The sequence below is a fragment of the Sabethes cyaneus genome, chromosome 2 (assembly GCF_943734655.1).
Source record: "Sabethes cyaneus chromosome 2, idSabCyanKW18_F2, whole genome shotgun sequence".
Classification (NCBI taxonomy): Eukaryota; Metazoa; Arthropoda; class Insecta; order Diptera; family Culicidae; genus Sabethes; species Sabethes cyaneus.
Genome location: NC_071354.1, coordinates 131,368,409 through 131,387,611, shown reverse-complemented (window position 1 = coordinate 131,387,611; position 19,203 = coordinate 131,368,409). Strand labels below are relative to the sequence as shown.

The window sequence follows — 19,203 nt, the reverse complement described above, 5'->3', positions numbered from 1 at the left end:
ATTGTGTGTGCGTGTATATTTTGGCCAATAATGAAGGAATGACAAAGAGAAATGAAACAAAATATGTAAACATAAAAATAAAGATGCTACACAATCACCAATGATTACTCAAATGATACATAATTGATTACTAGTAAAACACAGCAACAATACAAGCGAGAAAAAATAACCAACATTTTTTCCTTAATATGTTTTGAGTGTTGAGATGAATTCATAAAATGAAATGTTAGCATTTAGTTCTGTGACACTCAACATTTATCGCAACGGAAGCGAATCTTAATCTGCTTTACACCTTTAAATTTACGAAAAAATCGTGTGTTCTAATTGGACTAACAAATCGTAATCACTTCACCCGTCAATGTATCTTGGTGTAGAAAAAGATAATTGTAATGTATACGCACACATACGGCATCGAAAGCTTACCAATCTCTGCATGCTTACTTTTGCATCAAAACTAAATATGACATGAAATTGTGTAAGGGATGGTGAATACAAATACGAGAAGACAGTAACATGTCATTTTTTCAAGACTTTTTAATTTAAAGCTTTTATGCTGAAACTTGCTGTGCTTTTATTTCTAAAACGTACTCCAGCGCCAGCAATTTGCAGCAAAGTAACAAATTATATATGATGAGTATCCATTGAGGTTAATCAGAAGGATATTCCGCAATTGGGCACATTGGATACGGCTAGCTGTGCTTCAACAAGCTTGAAGATTTGTCCCCTGAATACATTTTGAGGGCATTCATGGACATAAAAATACCCAATAAGCATTATAAATAATTGTAAATGTCAAGCACCACCTACGCGTTTGCAGATTCGTTTACTTCGTATGCACTGTTTACTGCAAATTGTGTATGCAAATTTTTTCTACTCGTTCATCTTGGAACGGCGCTCCCTTGCTTGCGCTTGCTGTGTGCGTTGAGAGAATTGTAAATAAATTTTATGACTTTAATCTTTCTCGTCAGCAACGTATACAAAGGCACTGCCAGTTCGTGACACAAAAGCCAAAAATGCAATAAAATAGTTATGAAAACTTTATTTTGCCTACTTATTTTCATCATATGTTGGTTGTTTTTTCTCGCTTTTTCTCTATAATTATTTTTACTTCATTCAATTTTTTGCAAAATTATTATTAAAAGAGAAAACATTATCGACGTACGATCCATAAAACTATCGAGAAAAAGAGTTTGCACCTTTATTAATGAACACCACCTAATCGTTGCACTTTTTTTCTTCTGATCATTACCAATTCTAACCGCAAAGAACAAAATTCAATGTTAATAAAGATATCTTTTTACGACACGCACATGGAAATGGACATACCAATAATAATAATGCCCACTAAATGTAATGCAAAAGAGATAATTTAAGTAAAAGACGTGCTGCGCTCAAACCTGCTTTGCATTAGCGCTCAGCAAATTCTACCGTCCATTTCAAGCTAACGATGGTGACACACTCTCTTTTACGTCCCGAATGTCTTGTGCATCGTAACTGTCAGTATAAGAAAATTAGCTTACCTTGTGCGTCTCGATGTTGTCCACCGACAGCGTCCTGTGCAGCCATGAACGCTTCGTTTTGTTCCCGTTCCATTTGCCACTGTGCATAGCCTGCAAATACAAAGGTTGACAAAATGGATAACTGCAATTGCGATACATGCAATCTAAAGTTTTTCCAAGTACCTTGACTAGATCCTTCGCCACCATGGCTGGGTCCTGCTTGATCCAAATCGTCCAGCAATTCTTCCTCATCTAGTGTTAAGTCCTCCACATTTTCATCTTGGCCGTCATCGTATTCGTTTTTTGGTTCAATCATTAACTCGGATTGATTAATAGATTTACTGTCGGTGCCTTCGACCGTTACCCCAGTTGCCTGCGGTTGATGGCGTTTGGCTTGCGGGGCTTCATCCATATCGTCCGAGTCAGGCTCGCCTTGCCCTTCGCCCTGTTCTGTACCGCTCCGTTCGTCGTCATCCGTGTGATGTACCTGTTGCTGTTGCGATTGCTGTTGTTGCTGTTGTGACTGTTGCTGACTTTGATGTTTTACCAATTGCAACTTTAACGCTTCAGCAACCTGCTGCTGTTGAACGGAGTCAGTCTTTTTGAGGGCAACTGCTGCTGCCGCCGCAACTGCGGCGGGCGTGGTTAACACATTCGCACTGTTCGAGGGCGCCGTACTTGAAGATGAGAGGGAGGTAGCAGTGTTGTTGCTTGTAGGGACACCAGCCACGGTCGACGATGACGTCAAGGCCAGCGCTTGCGATTGCAAGGAGGTGTGCATTGAATGTGATGAGGAATTTGAATGCTGGTCATGATTATCTGCATGCGGAAAATGATAAAAAAAAATATAGCAAATAATTAAACGAATTAAAAAACACGGTTCATTCGTTATTTGAAATCGTTGAAATACATCACGTAAAAAAGACATGAGAAATCAATCACGTGATGAAATTTCCAGCAAATCAAGCGACAGAGTGTAGCTTGTTATGAAACTTTATTTTGCGGAAAACCATTCAAATAAAGACTCTAAGAAACTATGCGAGATAACGATGAAGCAACTTATATATTGCTTTTTAGAAATTTATATACTAACCTATAAGGTTGTTATTATCAACACTTCTTCGCCGAATTTTTTTACGCTTGCGCGATGTTGGACTAGTAGAGCCTTCCCGCGATCCAGACACGTCCGAATCGAGCAATTCCGGTTTCAAAGGCCTTTTGTTTTCGATAGTTAAACCTGAAGCCTGAAAGTTAAAAAAAAACACATCAATAAACAATGGCATTCGCCAGCAGGATGAAAAAACACTACCTTGTTCGCAGGTACTGGTGGCGGTAGCGTTTTAGTTGCTGAGGTTTCACTATGCGGTGGCTTCGATTGTTGTGATGGTGCAGCAGAGGACGATCCCCGATTGTCAGACAGTCCTTTGATTTGCAAGGATTCGGCGGCCTTCAGTAGCGCAGCCAGCTGATCTTGAGAAATGTTAACCTCACCACGATACATGTAGTCCATCATGGCTCGGAGCTCTTGAAATTTCACATCTTTGAGTATGAAGATGGGGTGCTTGTCGTATTGTTGCGATAGTAGTGCCTGATGGAATTAGAAATCAGTAAAAGTGTGTGCCTAAATCGATGGTAACTTACCGCAAAATAGGGACTGCACGCGGAGAGAACAACTTTATGAGCTTTCAGGAATTTTCCTTCAGCCGCCAATGTGCAATCAACCAGTGTTCCATTCTCCAGCAGGGTGTCGAACACCGAGATGAGTGTGCTCTGGTGATTGTTCCATCGAAGACAGAACTGCTGATCATCATCCATTGTGTTTGTTCCTGTTTATATTTGTTGGTTCTATAATTTAGAAACATATGATCGATGAAAAACGGATGAAACATAATTTGGCAGAATTTGCGACAATTGATGCATAAATCATATTGATTTATACTATTCGTAGTATAAATTTGGAGTTCCGTACAAATTACCTCATGATACATGACACTATTTTCAGAATTATATACCATACGTAATGCTTCACTATAATATGAAACCATGTAATTTAAAAATGGCACACTGTTGCAAAGCAGTTTTTTCATGTAACATTTGTTAAATTCATCATTGCAAAACATGTACCTTAAATACAAATACATATACTTTATTATGATAATTGTAAAAACAGAGTGCTTATTGAAGATCAAACGCAAAAATTGCAATTTTACAGGCATTTGGGTTCATTGTATTTAATGCGTATCTAATGAAGATCAAAATAAGAAGGTGATGATTTTGTCCCATTAGGTAAATGCAATGGACGAAAGATAATATGTAAAGTTTATAGAAAATCGAAATGATTATAGCAAACGAACCATCTAAAGCACAAGTTGAAAAGGCTACTAACATTAGACATTGTTTGAAATATTGTAAGCATACTTAAGAAGAAAAATTTACTTTTTATTCTATCGCTCAAACTTTGTTTCTTTCCAGTAATCATGAGAATCATGAGAAAAGTTCAGAATTATTCATTTTTCATTTCATACTTCCACAATACAAACATAATCCCGTTTCCACACCAAGCTAACTAAAACAGGTAACTTCATAATAATTTACGTATTTGTGTGCAATAACACCATCAAATACCCCACGAACCTATCCAACAGCAGTGGATGAAGGCTATGGAAAATATGTGAGCGAGACAAACAATAAAAAATCACCTCCTACATGCGATTTTGCAAGTTCAATCACAAGGGGACAGAATAAAAAGAATGAGCCTGTGTCAGAGCAAGAGTGACGCATTTTTTCGTAAGTTGAACTCTTATAAACTAATAAATATTTTCTGATGTAAGATGCATACAGCATATTGGCGATAGACTTCGAAAAATTTCCACGTATTTTACTGCGCGCCCTTGAAATAAATAAAAATCCAATTTATAAAAGTGGTGACCCTCCTGCTTACTCTCCCTGACGAAACATACGCACAGCATTAATGAAGAACGCATTTCATTTTAAATTATACTATGAAATGAGGTGAAAGAAAAAGCACGCCGAAAATCTTCAACCTAAAGTGACCCACATAAAGGTATTTGCACTGCACTCAGATTCGTTTCAAGCAATGATATAAAAATTGATTATTTTTTTCCAACGTGTTTCGATTTTTATACAAACTTTTTCATAGCTGGTGAAAACTTGCAAAATTTAATCTCACATGATTTAAACAATAGAGTAAAAATATTAGAGCAAACTCACTTTAAAATCGATTTTTCTGCTTACTTTATTTTACTGCTTCACTGCACAGAAACGATATTTTCCATCAAGCACGAACGGAAAAGTTGAAGAAAATGGCGACCCACTTAAGCACAGCACATCATCCTCCTATGTAAGTCCGTGCTGCTTTTCAGTAAAGCAAGCATGCAAGGCACACTGTACAACGGGAAAGCATCGCATACATGGACGTTTCACAATTTTCTACTCAGTTTCAATCTTCTTATTGTTGATTTTATTCTTCTCTTAGCACTAACTGTGTTGTAAAAGCACTAAATTTTATGGCACCCAGAATGAAATACTTGTCGCCACTAAAAGCCCCACGATCGACCCAACTGCTCTTCCAACGCACGATAGCAAATGTAAAGACGTAATCTCTCTTAGTAGTCACTGAAAATATACTCTTCTTTTAGCAAAGTTCTTTTCTCCTTGTTTCCCTTTAGCTGTAGGTGGGTACCTCAGCGACGACATGAGCACACCAAAGCGCCAACCAAAAACAGCGACGACGCGGCGATGACTACTGCTATTACCAGCAACACAGCTAGAGGCAGCTGCAGTGGATGGCTAATCGGCTCTCAAAACATACAAATACCAGGCCAGCTAGGAGTAACAACCACCATCGAAAGAATCCCGTCGTAGGGAAGCACGGCAAATTATATCCGCAGCCACACACGAAATACAGGGCTGCCAACCACAAGCAAAAAGCTTGAACATGAATGGTATTCATTGCAAAGCTTGAGCTCGCGCAACATAAAAAAAAGTTGGATACATATCTCCAAACCAAGCATCACTGGAAATACCATATCAAATTTCCCATTTGCATGTCAAATAGGTTTAGACAGAGAGTCCCAGAATTCAATAAAATTTTGTACATGTTGACACGCTTATGAACGAAAATATTTTAAAAAAAAATCGAGCTCTTCTAATTTCCCATAAAGCTTCAAGAGAAATTTCCCGATTTTCCCGCTTTATTTCAAACCCTCATTTTGAACAAAAATGTAAGCAAATTTTCTCAATATTGCTCCCACCCTTTCGTACGCGATGAATTATAACCGTCGCGGGCGAAATCGTCGCGCGGGCAAATATCGTTTATTTTATCAAGTAAATCAATAGCTTACGTGCCAGACAAGCATAATATATGTATACTTATAACTTACTTACAGCGAAAGCGAAGCAGATACTTTTTGCGACGATTTCAAACTGTTAAAAAAAGTGTCCAGTGCGTTTTGTTATCAAACGTGTAATATTATCTGGAAACGATTTTTCGCGAAATTCAAAGAAATGCCTGTGTTCTAAATCAGGAAAAAATTGAAACTATCGAGCAAAAATTTCACGATAGCGTTTTTTATTGTTCTCAAATTAGGGCCGTACAAACTCGGTTTTAAAATCTACCAATGGTGAAATTTCATGATAACATTATTTTTCGGTTCCGGATATCGAGTGCCGTCTTTAAACGCTGATTTTTCAAACATAACTCACAGAAAACATAACGCAATCGTGAAACTTACTTCTAAATATTTGAATTTCGGGGGTCATCTGACGAGACAGACAGAAGGGGATTGATGCCACAAGCCGCCACCCTAAAAATTATACGCAATGTGCTACAATTTTTAAATCCGGAGTGATTCGCGATTGGGGCTCAACTGGCAAATTGTAAACAAAAGAGTTATTTAAAACAAGTTTTTAGTGATGGGCGATAGAAGTGTTTAATCAAAACAAAAGACAATTTGCAGTTTAGCCCCTTTCATTGTGAAGTGACAGGCTTATTTGCAAATCGTTTTGTAAACAGGCGATAGTAAAGAGCGAAACTGCGTTGTTTTCAAAACACAGGCGCATTGTAAACAGGCGAAACTAAATAAAAAAATCAAAACAAGGCGAAACCGGGCTGGGCGAATCTCATTGTCAAAATGCTTTGAGGCTCGTTCCAAGGGGTTCAACTATATAACTTAGATTTTGAGCTTGAATGCACAAATTTTATGCAGTATTGTTGTGAAATTATAAGATAGATTTATTCTACACCAATTTATGTCTTTAAACTTGATTTTTGTAACTTTTATTCAAATTATGACTTGAAAATGTACTGGCAAATTATCACAGTGATATTTCTAATTGTTCACACTTTGTTAGTTGCGCCCTTATCGCGAATCACTCCGGAAATAACAATTGAGAGACAGTCCGCAGTCTGAGGAAAGCATCATTGAGAACTTGTTTACAAGTATACAAGTACCCAGACATACGGATTTTAATACGTTGTGGAAATTTGCATGTTTTCCATGGATTTTCTGTCAAATTTCCGCAATTGCATGGGTGAATGCGGTTTTCTGTAAAATATTGTTTAGGTGTTCTCAAAGCACTTCTTCCTTTGATTATAAAGAAAAAGAGCGCCAAGCACAGTAAGACGATGGTCGTGAAACCGCACCGTTATGAACTATTGCGTTCTTTGAAAAGTCCACTTTTATATGTAAAGCATGTGATTGACTAATTTGTCGTTTTGGCTATAATTCCAATGTTTTCTTGATAAAAAATAACGCCATTAAAAAATTCAACTTTTGATATTTGTTTTTAAGCGTTGCACGGGACCCGGTTAACGCAGTACGTCCCACAGTACCACTCCCAAAAAACACATGAATGGATTTTGGTAGGTATTGTATCATGATTCTGAAGTATGCAGCAACTTCTTTCCTCGCATCTATGGTTTTATTCCACTTAAGAGAATTGTTCATTTTTGATTTACTTAATGAAATCTGAATATTTTATTTAAATTCAACAAAATGTCCAAAAGAGTACTATACATCAGCATAATCGTTAAAATTGGAACACGTCAGCCACAGAGTTCAAATTGTTGAAAAAGCATTTCGAAATATAGAAAATTTCCACCGCACGTTTGCCGGCAAGCCGGCATCACTGAGTAGAATACGCCTACTGTCACAGCTTATAAATATGATATGCTTGCATGCTATTACAGGGTGTGTAATTCGGTGGCAAAATGTAAATATGTGTTTACTTTTACACCCAATACATTCTCAAAAACAGACTTTATGAAAAACACCACGATCCCAAGCTTCCAGTACTTTTTCTTGATTTTGTAGCGAAGGCTCAACTCTCCTTCGTTTCTTACACTCTCATGCTCCGCTGCTATCGTAACTTCGCTAGTATGAGGCAGCTGCTCGCTCCATACTTGAAAGCAAAACCAATTCGGAGCATGAAAAATATAAGCTCATAAAATATTTCCTCCACGACAGGCGCGCCATGCAACGAAATGAAGCCCTCTGCACACCTACCGTAAAAATAAATCACAATGTACTAGTGTGCGAGATTTGCCTAAAGTATACCACCAATGGGGACACTGGAGAAGTTCGGGATAGGAGGAAAATGTGGGTATATGAAATGAAGCAAACGTCAGCGTCCATGTCGGTTGGTCACACACTTGAATGAGAAGCTTATTGGAGAAGTATCATAGTGTATAAATCCTAGATACGGTGTAAGATATAGTAATGTTTTATTCCTAAAGTCCATAATCAGCAACGCCAATGCTTTTACAGAGGCTGAAATAAAATAAAACTTAACCATGCCAATTTAATTTTGCAATGCCTATGCAAGCATCAATACTTTTAAAAAAACTGAAAATGTTACGAAATGTTGAATAATACGATTCCCGATTCAACAAGTTAAGAAAATTCGATTTGATTCTGCGGACCAGCGATTTCAACTTTCCACACATTTGTGTATGCATAAATTTGGAACCCTGTGATTGCCTCCGACGTATTTTGTTTTCTCAGTCTAATTTTTTTGTCTTAGGTATAACAAAAATAGTTTGTAGAAGCACTTTAAACTTCAGTAACATTAGCAAAACCAGCTTTCACAGGAACTAAGATAACTAAGGTGGATTCCAAATTTATACATGCACAAACGTCTGGAAGGTTAACATCGCTGCTAGGAACAGACGTCCGTTCTGTTCACAACGAAAATTACCAAGTAGTAATCAAAATACGCGTAACTGTAAAAACCGGTATATAGCGTAGTAGAATTAAATGAAATTTTATCCAAACTTTCCCGTTGTAGAATTAGTCTGATTTTTTCATATTTGAAGCACGCAAAAGTACGCAATACATTGTTTTAAGTTAAAAATATAAACCTAATAATTTCACACAAATCCCCATTTCTAATTGGAAAAATCTTCATTCAAAAAATCTGATTATGTGCGATTCTTGTATGTAAATAATGTAAAGCCGTTAACAAAATAAACTATTTCTGAGCATTAATTTGTGCTCGTAGCCGTGCATCCCAAAAAATTGATTTGATATTTAATCCATTTGTCAATAAAGTACTCCAAGTAGAATGGAGAACTCACTTTAGAATCTTTTTTTTAAATGCCCAAGTATATTATTATAGATAGTTTTCAGCATAAGAAGCCGTGATACAAAAACTTCTACCATGTTCCAACATGGTGAAAATGAGCATACGACAGACAGGAATATGCACGACTAAATAAAAAAAAATAAGAGCTTATATGTATACCACAGACAAATAAACGGTTGAAAAGTTTTCCATCTGTTCTGAAAGTATCAGCCAACGCCATCACGGAACAGCAAGAGGGATCAAAACTCATCAGCCGTTTTGAAAGTGGTGAAATTGTCCAAACCAGAGAGGCTAGTCATGACATGGCAAAGAAAATAATTCTCTGAAACGACTAACCATCGCACTTCCCTTCCATGCACGCAGAACGAAAAAAATGACAGCCGAGCAGAAGTACAGAAAAAGAAAGGCGAAATTCCACTGATCGCTGTAGGACTCGAGAAAACTTTTCTCGGCTCACCTTATTTGGCTTCTCCTGTGGCAGCTTAAAGTTTAGTGAAAATACATGTACATATATCGCGCTTTCATCGTTTCCAAATGTGCGTTGTACTCAGTTCACAATGTATGCATGAACTGATTGAAATCAATCTCGAGAAGAACCTGCTGCGGAATATACAATAAATACTGCTCTAGAAATGAGGCACAGATAGTTTCATTGGTTTGATCGCGAGGTCATTCCGTAAGGCAAACATGTAACACATGTTCAAATTTATGTACCGATAAAGACAAATATAACTTTAGACATCATCATTATGTCATTCAGAAAGTGTGCATAATATAATACAACTTTAGAATAATTTCGTACATAATGTAGTACAACTTAAGAAAAGATCAGATACCTATGATATGGTCAACATAAAGATAACCAGAAGTGTTATGAAAAGCAACAAAACACAAATTTCTGCACTGTTATCTAAATAATTTGCCAGTTATATTGTTGAAAAACGAATATGAAATGTTTATTGCTACATTACATTCAATTTTTACACTCCGCAAACAAGCTGGATGAGAAAGCTTCGAAATACAAAATCTAGTTTAGCGATCACCCTTACAAACTTGCAACTTTTCTAATAAACATCACTATACGAATTGCAGACCGCCTGCTAAATATATACGTGTATGTGTGGCCGCTGTTTCCTATCCAGGACCACCCCAAATGTAAAACTAAATCGCCGCCCTTGCATCCCTTTATGTTGTCTCGATCCATCCCGATTGCAACCCCTCTATTATTCTAGAAAAGGGCTCTCCAACGTATTCATGTCTATTCCTTTTTGAAAGCATGCCATGGGGGAAAAAGTACATAAACCATTCAACCCAACGCATAAGATCGAACATGCGCAACATCAGGTCCATTGAGGCTTCAGAAATCCTTGCTTTTAGAACGCACCCCATCAAATAATATCCAAACCCCCGGAACAACTACCCATGCTGTCAGGAAAACTGATACCATTGCTACGTTTGAACATTATTGCGTATCCACGTTTTGTGGCAACTGTACAGATCACCCCACACCGAAAGACGAAGCATATGATGTGGCGTTCTTTTTGTTTAGCGGTTATTGTCGACTTTGTTTTCCTGTATCCTGGGCCAGATGTCCCTCTAAAAAGGACGCTAAAGAGGGTAAACCGAAGCACAGTAACGCTTTGAACGAGTATTATAGAAGGGAGCATTCAAACCGGACGTCCAGGCTTTTGGGGAGAGAGGATGTACAAATTTTACGACAAATGGGATGAACAGAATTTGACGTCTAACGACAGCGAAATATGTATAAATAAAAGCTGCTCAAAATCCGTTTTGTTGCGGCATTATAGTTTCCTAGAAAAGGTTTGTGTTGTATTCGAGACTGAGCCCTCAAAAACTTGTTTTAATACTACCAGTAAAATCGACACCCAATGATTTTTTAAGTTATAGGCTGTTTTTTAAGGTTGTTTATATTATTTTGATATTGAACTCACTGAAACTGTTTAGACTATACCCTCATCTAAGTTTTATGCTATTTCATGTTGCATTCAATTGGTTTTTTTTACCCGTAATTAATTAATTAATAACGCGAAAGACAAATTGAATCGGGTTTTTTGCATTCGAAACATTGCATTTTATACTAATATTTACAATTTTGTTTTCATATGGGAACCTCTTCCCCTTGTTCCTACGGTTCCCTGAAGATAGTCGTTCAAAAAAAACATGAATTGCGGTACCATGGATTGGCGCTGGGGGCTTATCCAAATTGAAAAATTCCAAAACGATATGAGCGTATATTAAATTATCTCGTGTTTGACCCATCTTTTTTTTTCAAATTCGAACGCATAACAAAATGGCGGACATTGAAACATAAAAGGTTTTTAGTCGAAAAAATTGACTTTAAACACTTCTAAAAAAATACAAAAATTGCAATATCAAGAAAAGGATGGGTCAAACACTAGATAACTTTGTTGGCTTTCAAACAAAAAAAGACTCATGAGAATTGCTTGAGACGTTCTTGAGATATTTATGGTACCGACTTTGAAAACCTGGTTTCAAGAAAAAAGGCGTTGAAGTTTTTACTCGCTGTGTAATCGCTCCTAATGCGTTCTCAAAAGGTACAATTGCAATTGCGCCGCTTTTTCCTACAATAAATTAATTATATAATCCAGTATACCGATATATTATAGCATATTCAAATCACTGCAAAAAACTACAACTTGCATGCATTTGTTTATATCACAAAAACACAAAACAGCAAACAAGTGAAAATTTAATCAACAAGGTTATATATTTCAAGTTCATATTAAATTAAAAACATTTTATTGGGTTATTTACCTTTTTGGAAACATTATTTTTTTTTGAATAGTGTAAACATTCATTAAAAACATGACCTACAGCAAAACAAAAAAAATTTGCGGGAATAACATGCAGATTTTAATAGAAGTTTCAATGGAGGCTGTGTCCAAGGCCGTTGGTGCGTTGCATCTTGCTAACAGCTGATATTCCCTCAACATTGCTGAGTCCTAATTTATTCAGGATGTCCCATGCAGTGCCTTGTAACTAGCTAATACAGTTTCGTCACATCGGTTAGTAAACGAGTTAGATTACAACTTGTTCGGGGATTTGACTACAATAAACGGAGAAAGAGGCCCAATTCGTGTTTCAAAATAACTGAACCCGCAAGTGTTAATTGGAGTTTGAAGTACGTCGCACGCTTAATTAGAGGGTTGTGGAATCTCCTTTTTATCCAATTCACTGTGGTCTGAAGGTTCACAAATATTTGCGATCCGCAGGGCCGGGAGGAGAAATGAGTTCTATTCCGGTTATAATTAATTGGCTTCGATTATAGCTTGTTTCGATCCGCGCACCCTCCCAACTTAGATAAAGAGGAACCGTACACAACTTTTTAAGCGTTACTTGAATGACCCTCCATTACCTAATTTTCCGCGCTTTCCCCTTCACATCTTGTCCCTTTCTGTTTAGATACTATCAACACCTTTATTTCATTACTTTCTTCTTCCGCCCAATCCGTCGATTGTAAAAACTGCCGTTAAACATATTTTCATAAGAGATAAATTTAAAATCTATTAACAATCATTTAAAAAATATATTTTTAGTTGACATTAAGTTAAATCCCGCAAGAGCATAACTTTTGAACTTCATGGCGAAATATTCTAAAGCTTCGCAGAAAATTTGCGTTGGAGCAGCGTTTTATTCGATACCAGAAACAGAATGAAGAATATGGCAGCATAAACGAAACGCAAGCTATAGCTATGTATATCCAAAATTTGATAAATAATTTAATCATTCTACTTTTGAATTATAAAAAGCAATCAGAAATATTTCGGGAATATAATACATTTTTGCGTAACATTATTATCGCAGTGTTGTCGTATAAATTGTTCTTCCTCTTCTTTCATGGATCCTCATCTTTCTTTGACGTTTTATACTCGGTTTTGGAAAAATTATGCTTTATTCGTATTTTAAGTCATTTTTATTCCTGCGAATCACAACAAGTGATTCACAATAGCATGAAACGCATGCTGACGTATAAAATACTATGCTGCAAATAGATTATTTTCTTTCTGCTGCTAAATTTGTGCAATTTAAAACACGTGACTTTTTTGCTTGGGCTCTTTTCCTCATCTAATGAAACCTTTTCGTGATTAATGTACACAACGAAAAAGCTAACATTTTCATCCACATCCGTTGACCTTGAATACAGCATATACATGGAATGTGGCATATACATGCATAGTTAATTTGAAGCCAGCTCAAATGACTTACTCGCAATCAATGAAGGTAACGCGCACATGTTCTTAATAATACCCGTCAGCCAGAAAACCGAGCCATCAATCAAGTCGCGCTTTAAAGAAAATGGCTTGTGGTTTTGCCATGACAATGTTAATAACTTATGCAAATACGGTTTAACTCGCCTAGTTTACGCAGATCGAAAGAAAACAATACATATAAACTGTATACATCGCTCGTAAACAGCCAAAAACCAGTCGCCGCAAGTTCACCGAAGGAATGTTCATGAACGAACACAGTAATAGTAGCTATTATATTACAACAAAGAACGTATCGTCTCTCCCACACTATACATTCAAACACGGAGGTATATTGTAAGGGCAACCTTTATATATTTATGGTGAAACTTTATTAAAATACCGAAGTGACTGCGTGATGATTGGAGAAACCCGAAATTTATTTTACGTACCGTGCAAGCACCATATTCAAAACAGTACCTAATTCTGAACAGTTGCTAATTTTTCGTAAATATTGACAAAATCATGACAAATTGACAAATTAATCACTACATCTGATGAATTTATATTACTAAAATGGTTTAAATAGCTAGAGTTTTGTCAATATTTAAGATAAATTTGCAGCTGTTCAGAATTAGGCACTGTTTTGAATATGGTGCTTGCACGGTACTCGAAACATTAACTCTAGTTATTGAATGTGTGCTTAGCATGACGTTCCAACACACAGATTGTTCCATATACTACTCGAATGGACTAATGGGCTATAACTAATATGTTGTGGTAATACAATGTATAGAAGAAGGACGGCTGGGCGCATCATCGTTGTCAGCATATTGTAACGAGATGCGGTTTCAAATACTAAAACTAAACATGTAAAATATAGTTCGCGAGACTATATAAGCAGCAAGGTATGACGTCATCCTTGTTTAGGTAATACACATAGTTTAGGTAGGTAGCAATTAGCTACAATTCGTAGTTTTATATGACCCAAAGTTCTGTACCACGTTATCATCAAATTCAATATTGCGCCAATAGTAATTTGTATTACTATTTTTGAACCCATTGTATTGACTCCTTGCACGAGACTTGTTAATTGGCAAGAACGTAATCTCCTATCAATTAGAATGAATGTAGACGTTTTAGAAAACATTCACGACATATTCAATGCCTTAGGTATCTTTCCCCCAAAGCGCCCCAAGTTCCCAACGCCTTAGAAAGCATTAAGACGTTTACTAATGTATGTAGCTGTGGAATTGTAACCTAAATAAACATTCCAAGATTTCTCTCGATATACTTATTTGGAGATTCAATAATAATGGATTAATAGCGTTTATTAACTTGAGTTCAACTGACTGGCAAGTTGACGGTTATGATGAAACTGGAACCATCGAGAGAAACAATTAACAATATCATCGACTACACACCATTGTCGTCGAAACATTCTATAATCGGCGTAACTTGTTTATTGAAATACTTTGATCTTTGTTGATGTCCTTTGACTGAAGTCCTAGACAAACATGGAATCAAGAAACTTTCTTTTTTCCGTCCTAATTAATCAGTATCCTAAAAGCAAAGCCTAGTTGGTAGTTGGTACATTCCGTTATCGAAACTTGACCTTCGGTTTTTTATACGACAGAGTTCGCAACCAGCTGTTAGAGTACAGGACAACTGCAGGGCTAGTGCTACGATCCTTATTAGGCCGTATGACTAAAAGAGTTAGAGCAAACGCTCCCATAAGATTTAAGGCCCAAACAGAATGCTGCGACAACGCATCCATTAGCGTCAATTTGACAGTAAACCCATCGGAAAACTGTCAAAATAATGCTGACGGACGCGTTGACGTAGCATTCTGTTAGGCCCTTTACGCGAGAAAAGCAAAGCAAACTGTTTTATTCATACGACCTATTGACTCTAACAGCGACGACTAGCTTGTTAGGTCAGCGTCGTACCGCGAGGCCAACTAGAAAGTATTTAGTATTTTATCAATAAAAAAAATCATTAGGAGCAATACAATGGGATTTTGAATTTGGCATGGTTCGATTTTGACATGCCTCGATTTTGGCAACACAAAATATTTAATTTCACTTCCAAAAATATGGAAAAAATATCAGTCAGTTTCCGCATACATGCTTTAAATGACGAAAACATGATGCCCTCAGTATGTTCTTGAAAAAAAAGTGCGATTTCGAACAATATTTTTATCGCCGTAGGACTACGTCTTACCGCAGGTTGCCAAAAACTTATTTGCACTGGACGGATAGCTCTTGGCAGACTTTTTAAACATAAAATGATAGCAGTCGTTGATTAAGGTCAAATTAGCAGTCATCGATTCTGCCAATTTCAAAAGCAGTTTTTGTGTTTGAAACAAAAATTCTGTTCATGAAAATATATTCGCTGTGTTCAGATTGACAAGAAGAAAGCAGTATTTACATTTTTTTCAAACAGAACCTCGTACTCGGGCCCAAAAACTGCTTCCGAAATTGAGCTTTCCGACGAAAAGTTAATGACTGTTAGTTTCCCGTTGATAATATACAGTCATCTTCTAACACATTTACATTCAATTTTTTCATATCAAAAAAGTCTTGATTTGGGCACGGTTTCGATTCTGGCAACATAGGTGACACGCATTTGTTTGCCAAATTCGAAATCGTTCTGTATGAAATACCATTTTCACGGACAATAAATATTTTGATGTCAAGTAACGCGATTATAAAATTAAAAATAAGGCATTTTTTGTGCTATAGTTGATACAAAAAATAGCAAAAATGGAACTCAAGTTTGTTTAATTGTGAGTAATTTATTAGATACCAATTTTTTCAGATTTTTCAAAATTTCCTATCAAATTAATAGAATATCTTAAAATACAGGCATTGTGTGCTTAAAGCTTTTCGATTGGGATACCTAGCGCATATATCTCAAACACAAGTACAATGATAATTCTGTGATTTTTCATGTTTAAAAATAATCAACAGTACAATCCCAATCGAGTAATTTGGCGGGAGTATGACATCATTTGACAGTATTTGAATGATTTATCTTATACTGATAATGCAAAGAATCACTATAGACCTCCATATATTGTTGTTGCCCCCAAGTTTATCAGAGGAATGTATTTTTGTTTCATAAATTGAAACGTAGTAGAAAAACCATGTTACTGTTATTTGTTTAGTTGACGCATGTGTAATGCCGCCTATGCTCTGCACTAAAACAAGCACCTACCGCATAACCCTGTTCGTTAAAACCGGGTGATTCGACCGATCGTGTTTCTCACTTCATACTTGTTTACCCTTACCTAAAACTTCTAGTTTGAAGTTGGATGCGAGCATACAATACTCAGTACATATCAAACGACCGACATCAAGTTGCCTACGAGGCATATTTTTTATACCAGCATACATCTTTTCACGGCCTAGAAAGTTCACACTACCACTAAAACCTTTAGTGATGAACTTCACTCGCCCGAACAAACACAAAGGAAAAAGGAATCTCATTACAGCAAAAAAAAATACAATTATGGCCGATTTTCTGAAAATGAACAAAGCCAGCATAAAACAAAATGGCGGACGTTCACTATCCAGAATATTCAAAACGAATTTGAAACAAAGAAAATCACTTTTTCTTGCTTTAACCGGCACCGTTTTTTGTATACACCAAAATAATTACATTTCGATGATTTATTCCAGATTTCCAGAAACAAAAAACATTAATTCAACACCAAACTTTTCACCTAAATTATAGCGATACTTATTTTCGTTTATCAGGACTTTCAAATGGAAAAATCAACTTCTTAGAAAACAATCAACACTTCAAACATTTTACTCTGCTTACCTTAATTAGCACAGTCTTCATTTAATATCACAAATTTAATACTACACTTCACCTCAAAATTTATTATTTTCACAATGGCGTCCAGTTCGTTCTCTACTCCAACTCATATTGACCAAGCAGTAATGATGATCGACTTGACAAACCCCTATTGCTCGAGAGCAGCAGTGCAGCCTGCAGCCGCAAGACGGCATTTGAATGTGTGCGTGTATTCTAGCCTGAAAGAGAGAAATATCGCGTATCTACAACCATTTGTTTTGTACCATATTCATGCTTTGTATCATATTAAAATATTCAACATTATACATTGTTTGTGTGCGTTTAAAGTATTTTGCTATTTGCTTTGCGTTTGTGAAGAAGTGTAAGATCATTCGACATATTTTTGGTATACTTTTGCACTATAACAGTGGGCTCAGTTCGTTCAGAAAAATAATATTCGCAATAAGGCTGTGAAACATTTCGCGAAATTTTTAACTTTTTATTGTGCTTCCCGAGAAAATATTTCGTTTTTTAGCTTTACATATATAATTCTAGATAGAATTAACAAAAGGGCGAATGTCGCAAATGTAAACAAAACGAGTGAGAGTTAAATTTTGCTGGGCCAGGATAGGAAAATCAACTCTCACTCGGTTTGTTTACGCTTGCGACATTCGCCCTTTTGTTAGTTCTATCTTCAATTGTGCGCAAAGGTAAATCATGTATTACCGTGGACCCCCGTTCGTTTGACCATTTTTAATCTGAACACTTTTTGATTTGAACCCCGTTGGTTTGCACGACGTGCAAATTAAAAATGGTTCAAATGTCATTCTCAACATGACATCGTTTGTTTATGCAGACAATGCACATAAACACGATTCGTTTGTACTGACCTAGCGTGTTTAATCGGTTTCACACTTCGTTTTCCTAACGATTGAGAGAGAAATCCGATCGGAAAATGCAATATTCGCACTTGCAACTACCAACTAAAACAAACCACCAAAACAATAACAAAGAGCAGGACGGCCAGTTCACACAGGTTTCAGCATATTTCGGGTTACCAGTTGTTCAAATTAAAAAGTAACCGCGTTAGTTTGCATGAGGAATCGTTCAAACGAACGGGGGTCCACTGTAATAAATTTCCAATATACAAATGAAACACAGAAACATACACAACACATGCCAAAACATTGATACATTGTTCAATTGTTCAATTTCAGCCTATTATATATATATATAATAGGCTGAAATTAATAACATAAAAACAAGACCCTCGGCGACTGTGACCGATTTCATATTTTTCAAACGACTTTCATACCTTTCTAACAGTGTATAAGAAAGGTAAACCTGTTCAACCTTGTGTCCTATTAATAAATAGCAGTAGTGTATGAACTGTTGAAAAAAAAATTCTTTGTTATTTGTTCATTTACATGGAAGAAACTATGGCCACTGACGAACTGACATGACATATAGAAGAAAATCCTTTAAAAACCATCGTCCTACACATTTTGCTTGCACACTAGCACCACAGATAAACAGACGAGACACTCGCAGTATGGTGGCACTGCGATCACCTAAAATGTTCATTCGAAGACATGAGCGCAAAAGCAATTTGAAGCCTGCTCACACTAACACAAAATCCTATATAGCTGGGGGCCCTAGTGTATATTAAAAGAAATCGACACCCGCTCGCTCATACAGGAAACCCCATAAGGTACACATTCGCGACTACGATGCTACACCCTACACGATCTCTTGTATACATATTCGAGACTACGAAGTTGCTGATATTTGTTTGGTTTTTGTAAGAAAAAAAGAGAAGAAAGTATTTTTGCTATTGTTTTCCCACAAGTTTTGACAATTCGGCATGGGTTTTCGTGTAAGTGCGAACAGGCTTGAAAATTTCATTCACTTTTGTAGTCACGAATTCGCGTTGAAAGCAGTAAAAGAGATTTCGTGGCTGCTCGCACTTACAGGAAACCTCGTAACGAACTGTCAACGTGTGAGTACGAAAAAATCAAAAATATACTTCCCTCTTTTTTTCTCACGCCTGAACAATATCAGCAAAA

The 19,203-nt window shown here is 36.6% G+C and overlaps 1 protein-coding gene across 5 annotated transcripts in view; it reads right to left on the bottom strand.

Annotated features, from left to right (window-relative positions):
- The window catches only part of LOC128733453 (longitudinals lacking protein, isoforms A/B/D/L), a 79,728-nt gene extending 62,455 nt beyond the window's left edge, over positions 1-17,273 (bottom strand). For 3 of the 5 annotated variants that reach the window (XM_053827050.1, XM_053827045.1, XM_053827049.1), the window contains exons 1-6: positions 17,162-17,273; positions 3,141-3,344; positions 2,809-3,087; positions 2,593-2,743; positions 1,683-2,318; positions 1,521-1,610 (exon numbers count right to left, since the gene is read on the bottom strand). In XM_053827050.1, coding sequence (XP_053683025.1) covers positions 1,521-1,610; positions 1,683-2,318; positions 2,593-2,743; positions 2,809-3,087; positions 3,141-3,314 — 1,330 coding nt within the window. In that variant the 5' untranslated portion in view covers positions 3,315-3,344; positions 17,162-17,273. Of the gene's footprint in view, positions 1-1,520; positions 1,611-1,682; positions 2,319-2,592; positions 2,744-2,808; positions 3,088-3,140; positions 3,345-4,730; positions 5,249-17,161 lie in introns of those variants that run through there. The other 2 variants (XM_053827047.1, XM_053827046.1) reach the window with 2 other exon arrangements.
- Between the last annotated feature and the right edge of the window lie 1,930 nt (positions 17,274-19,203).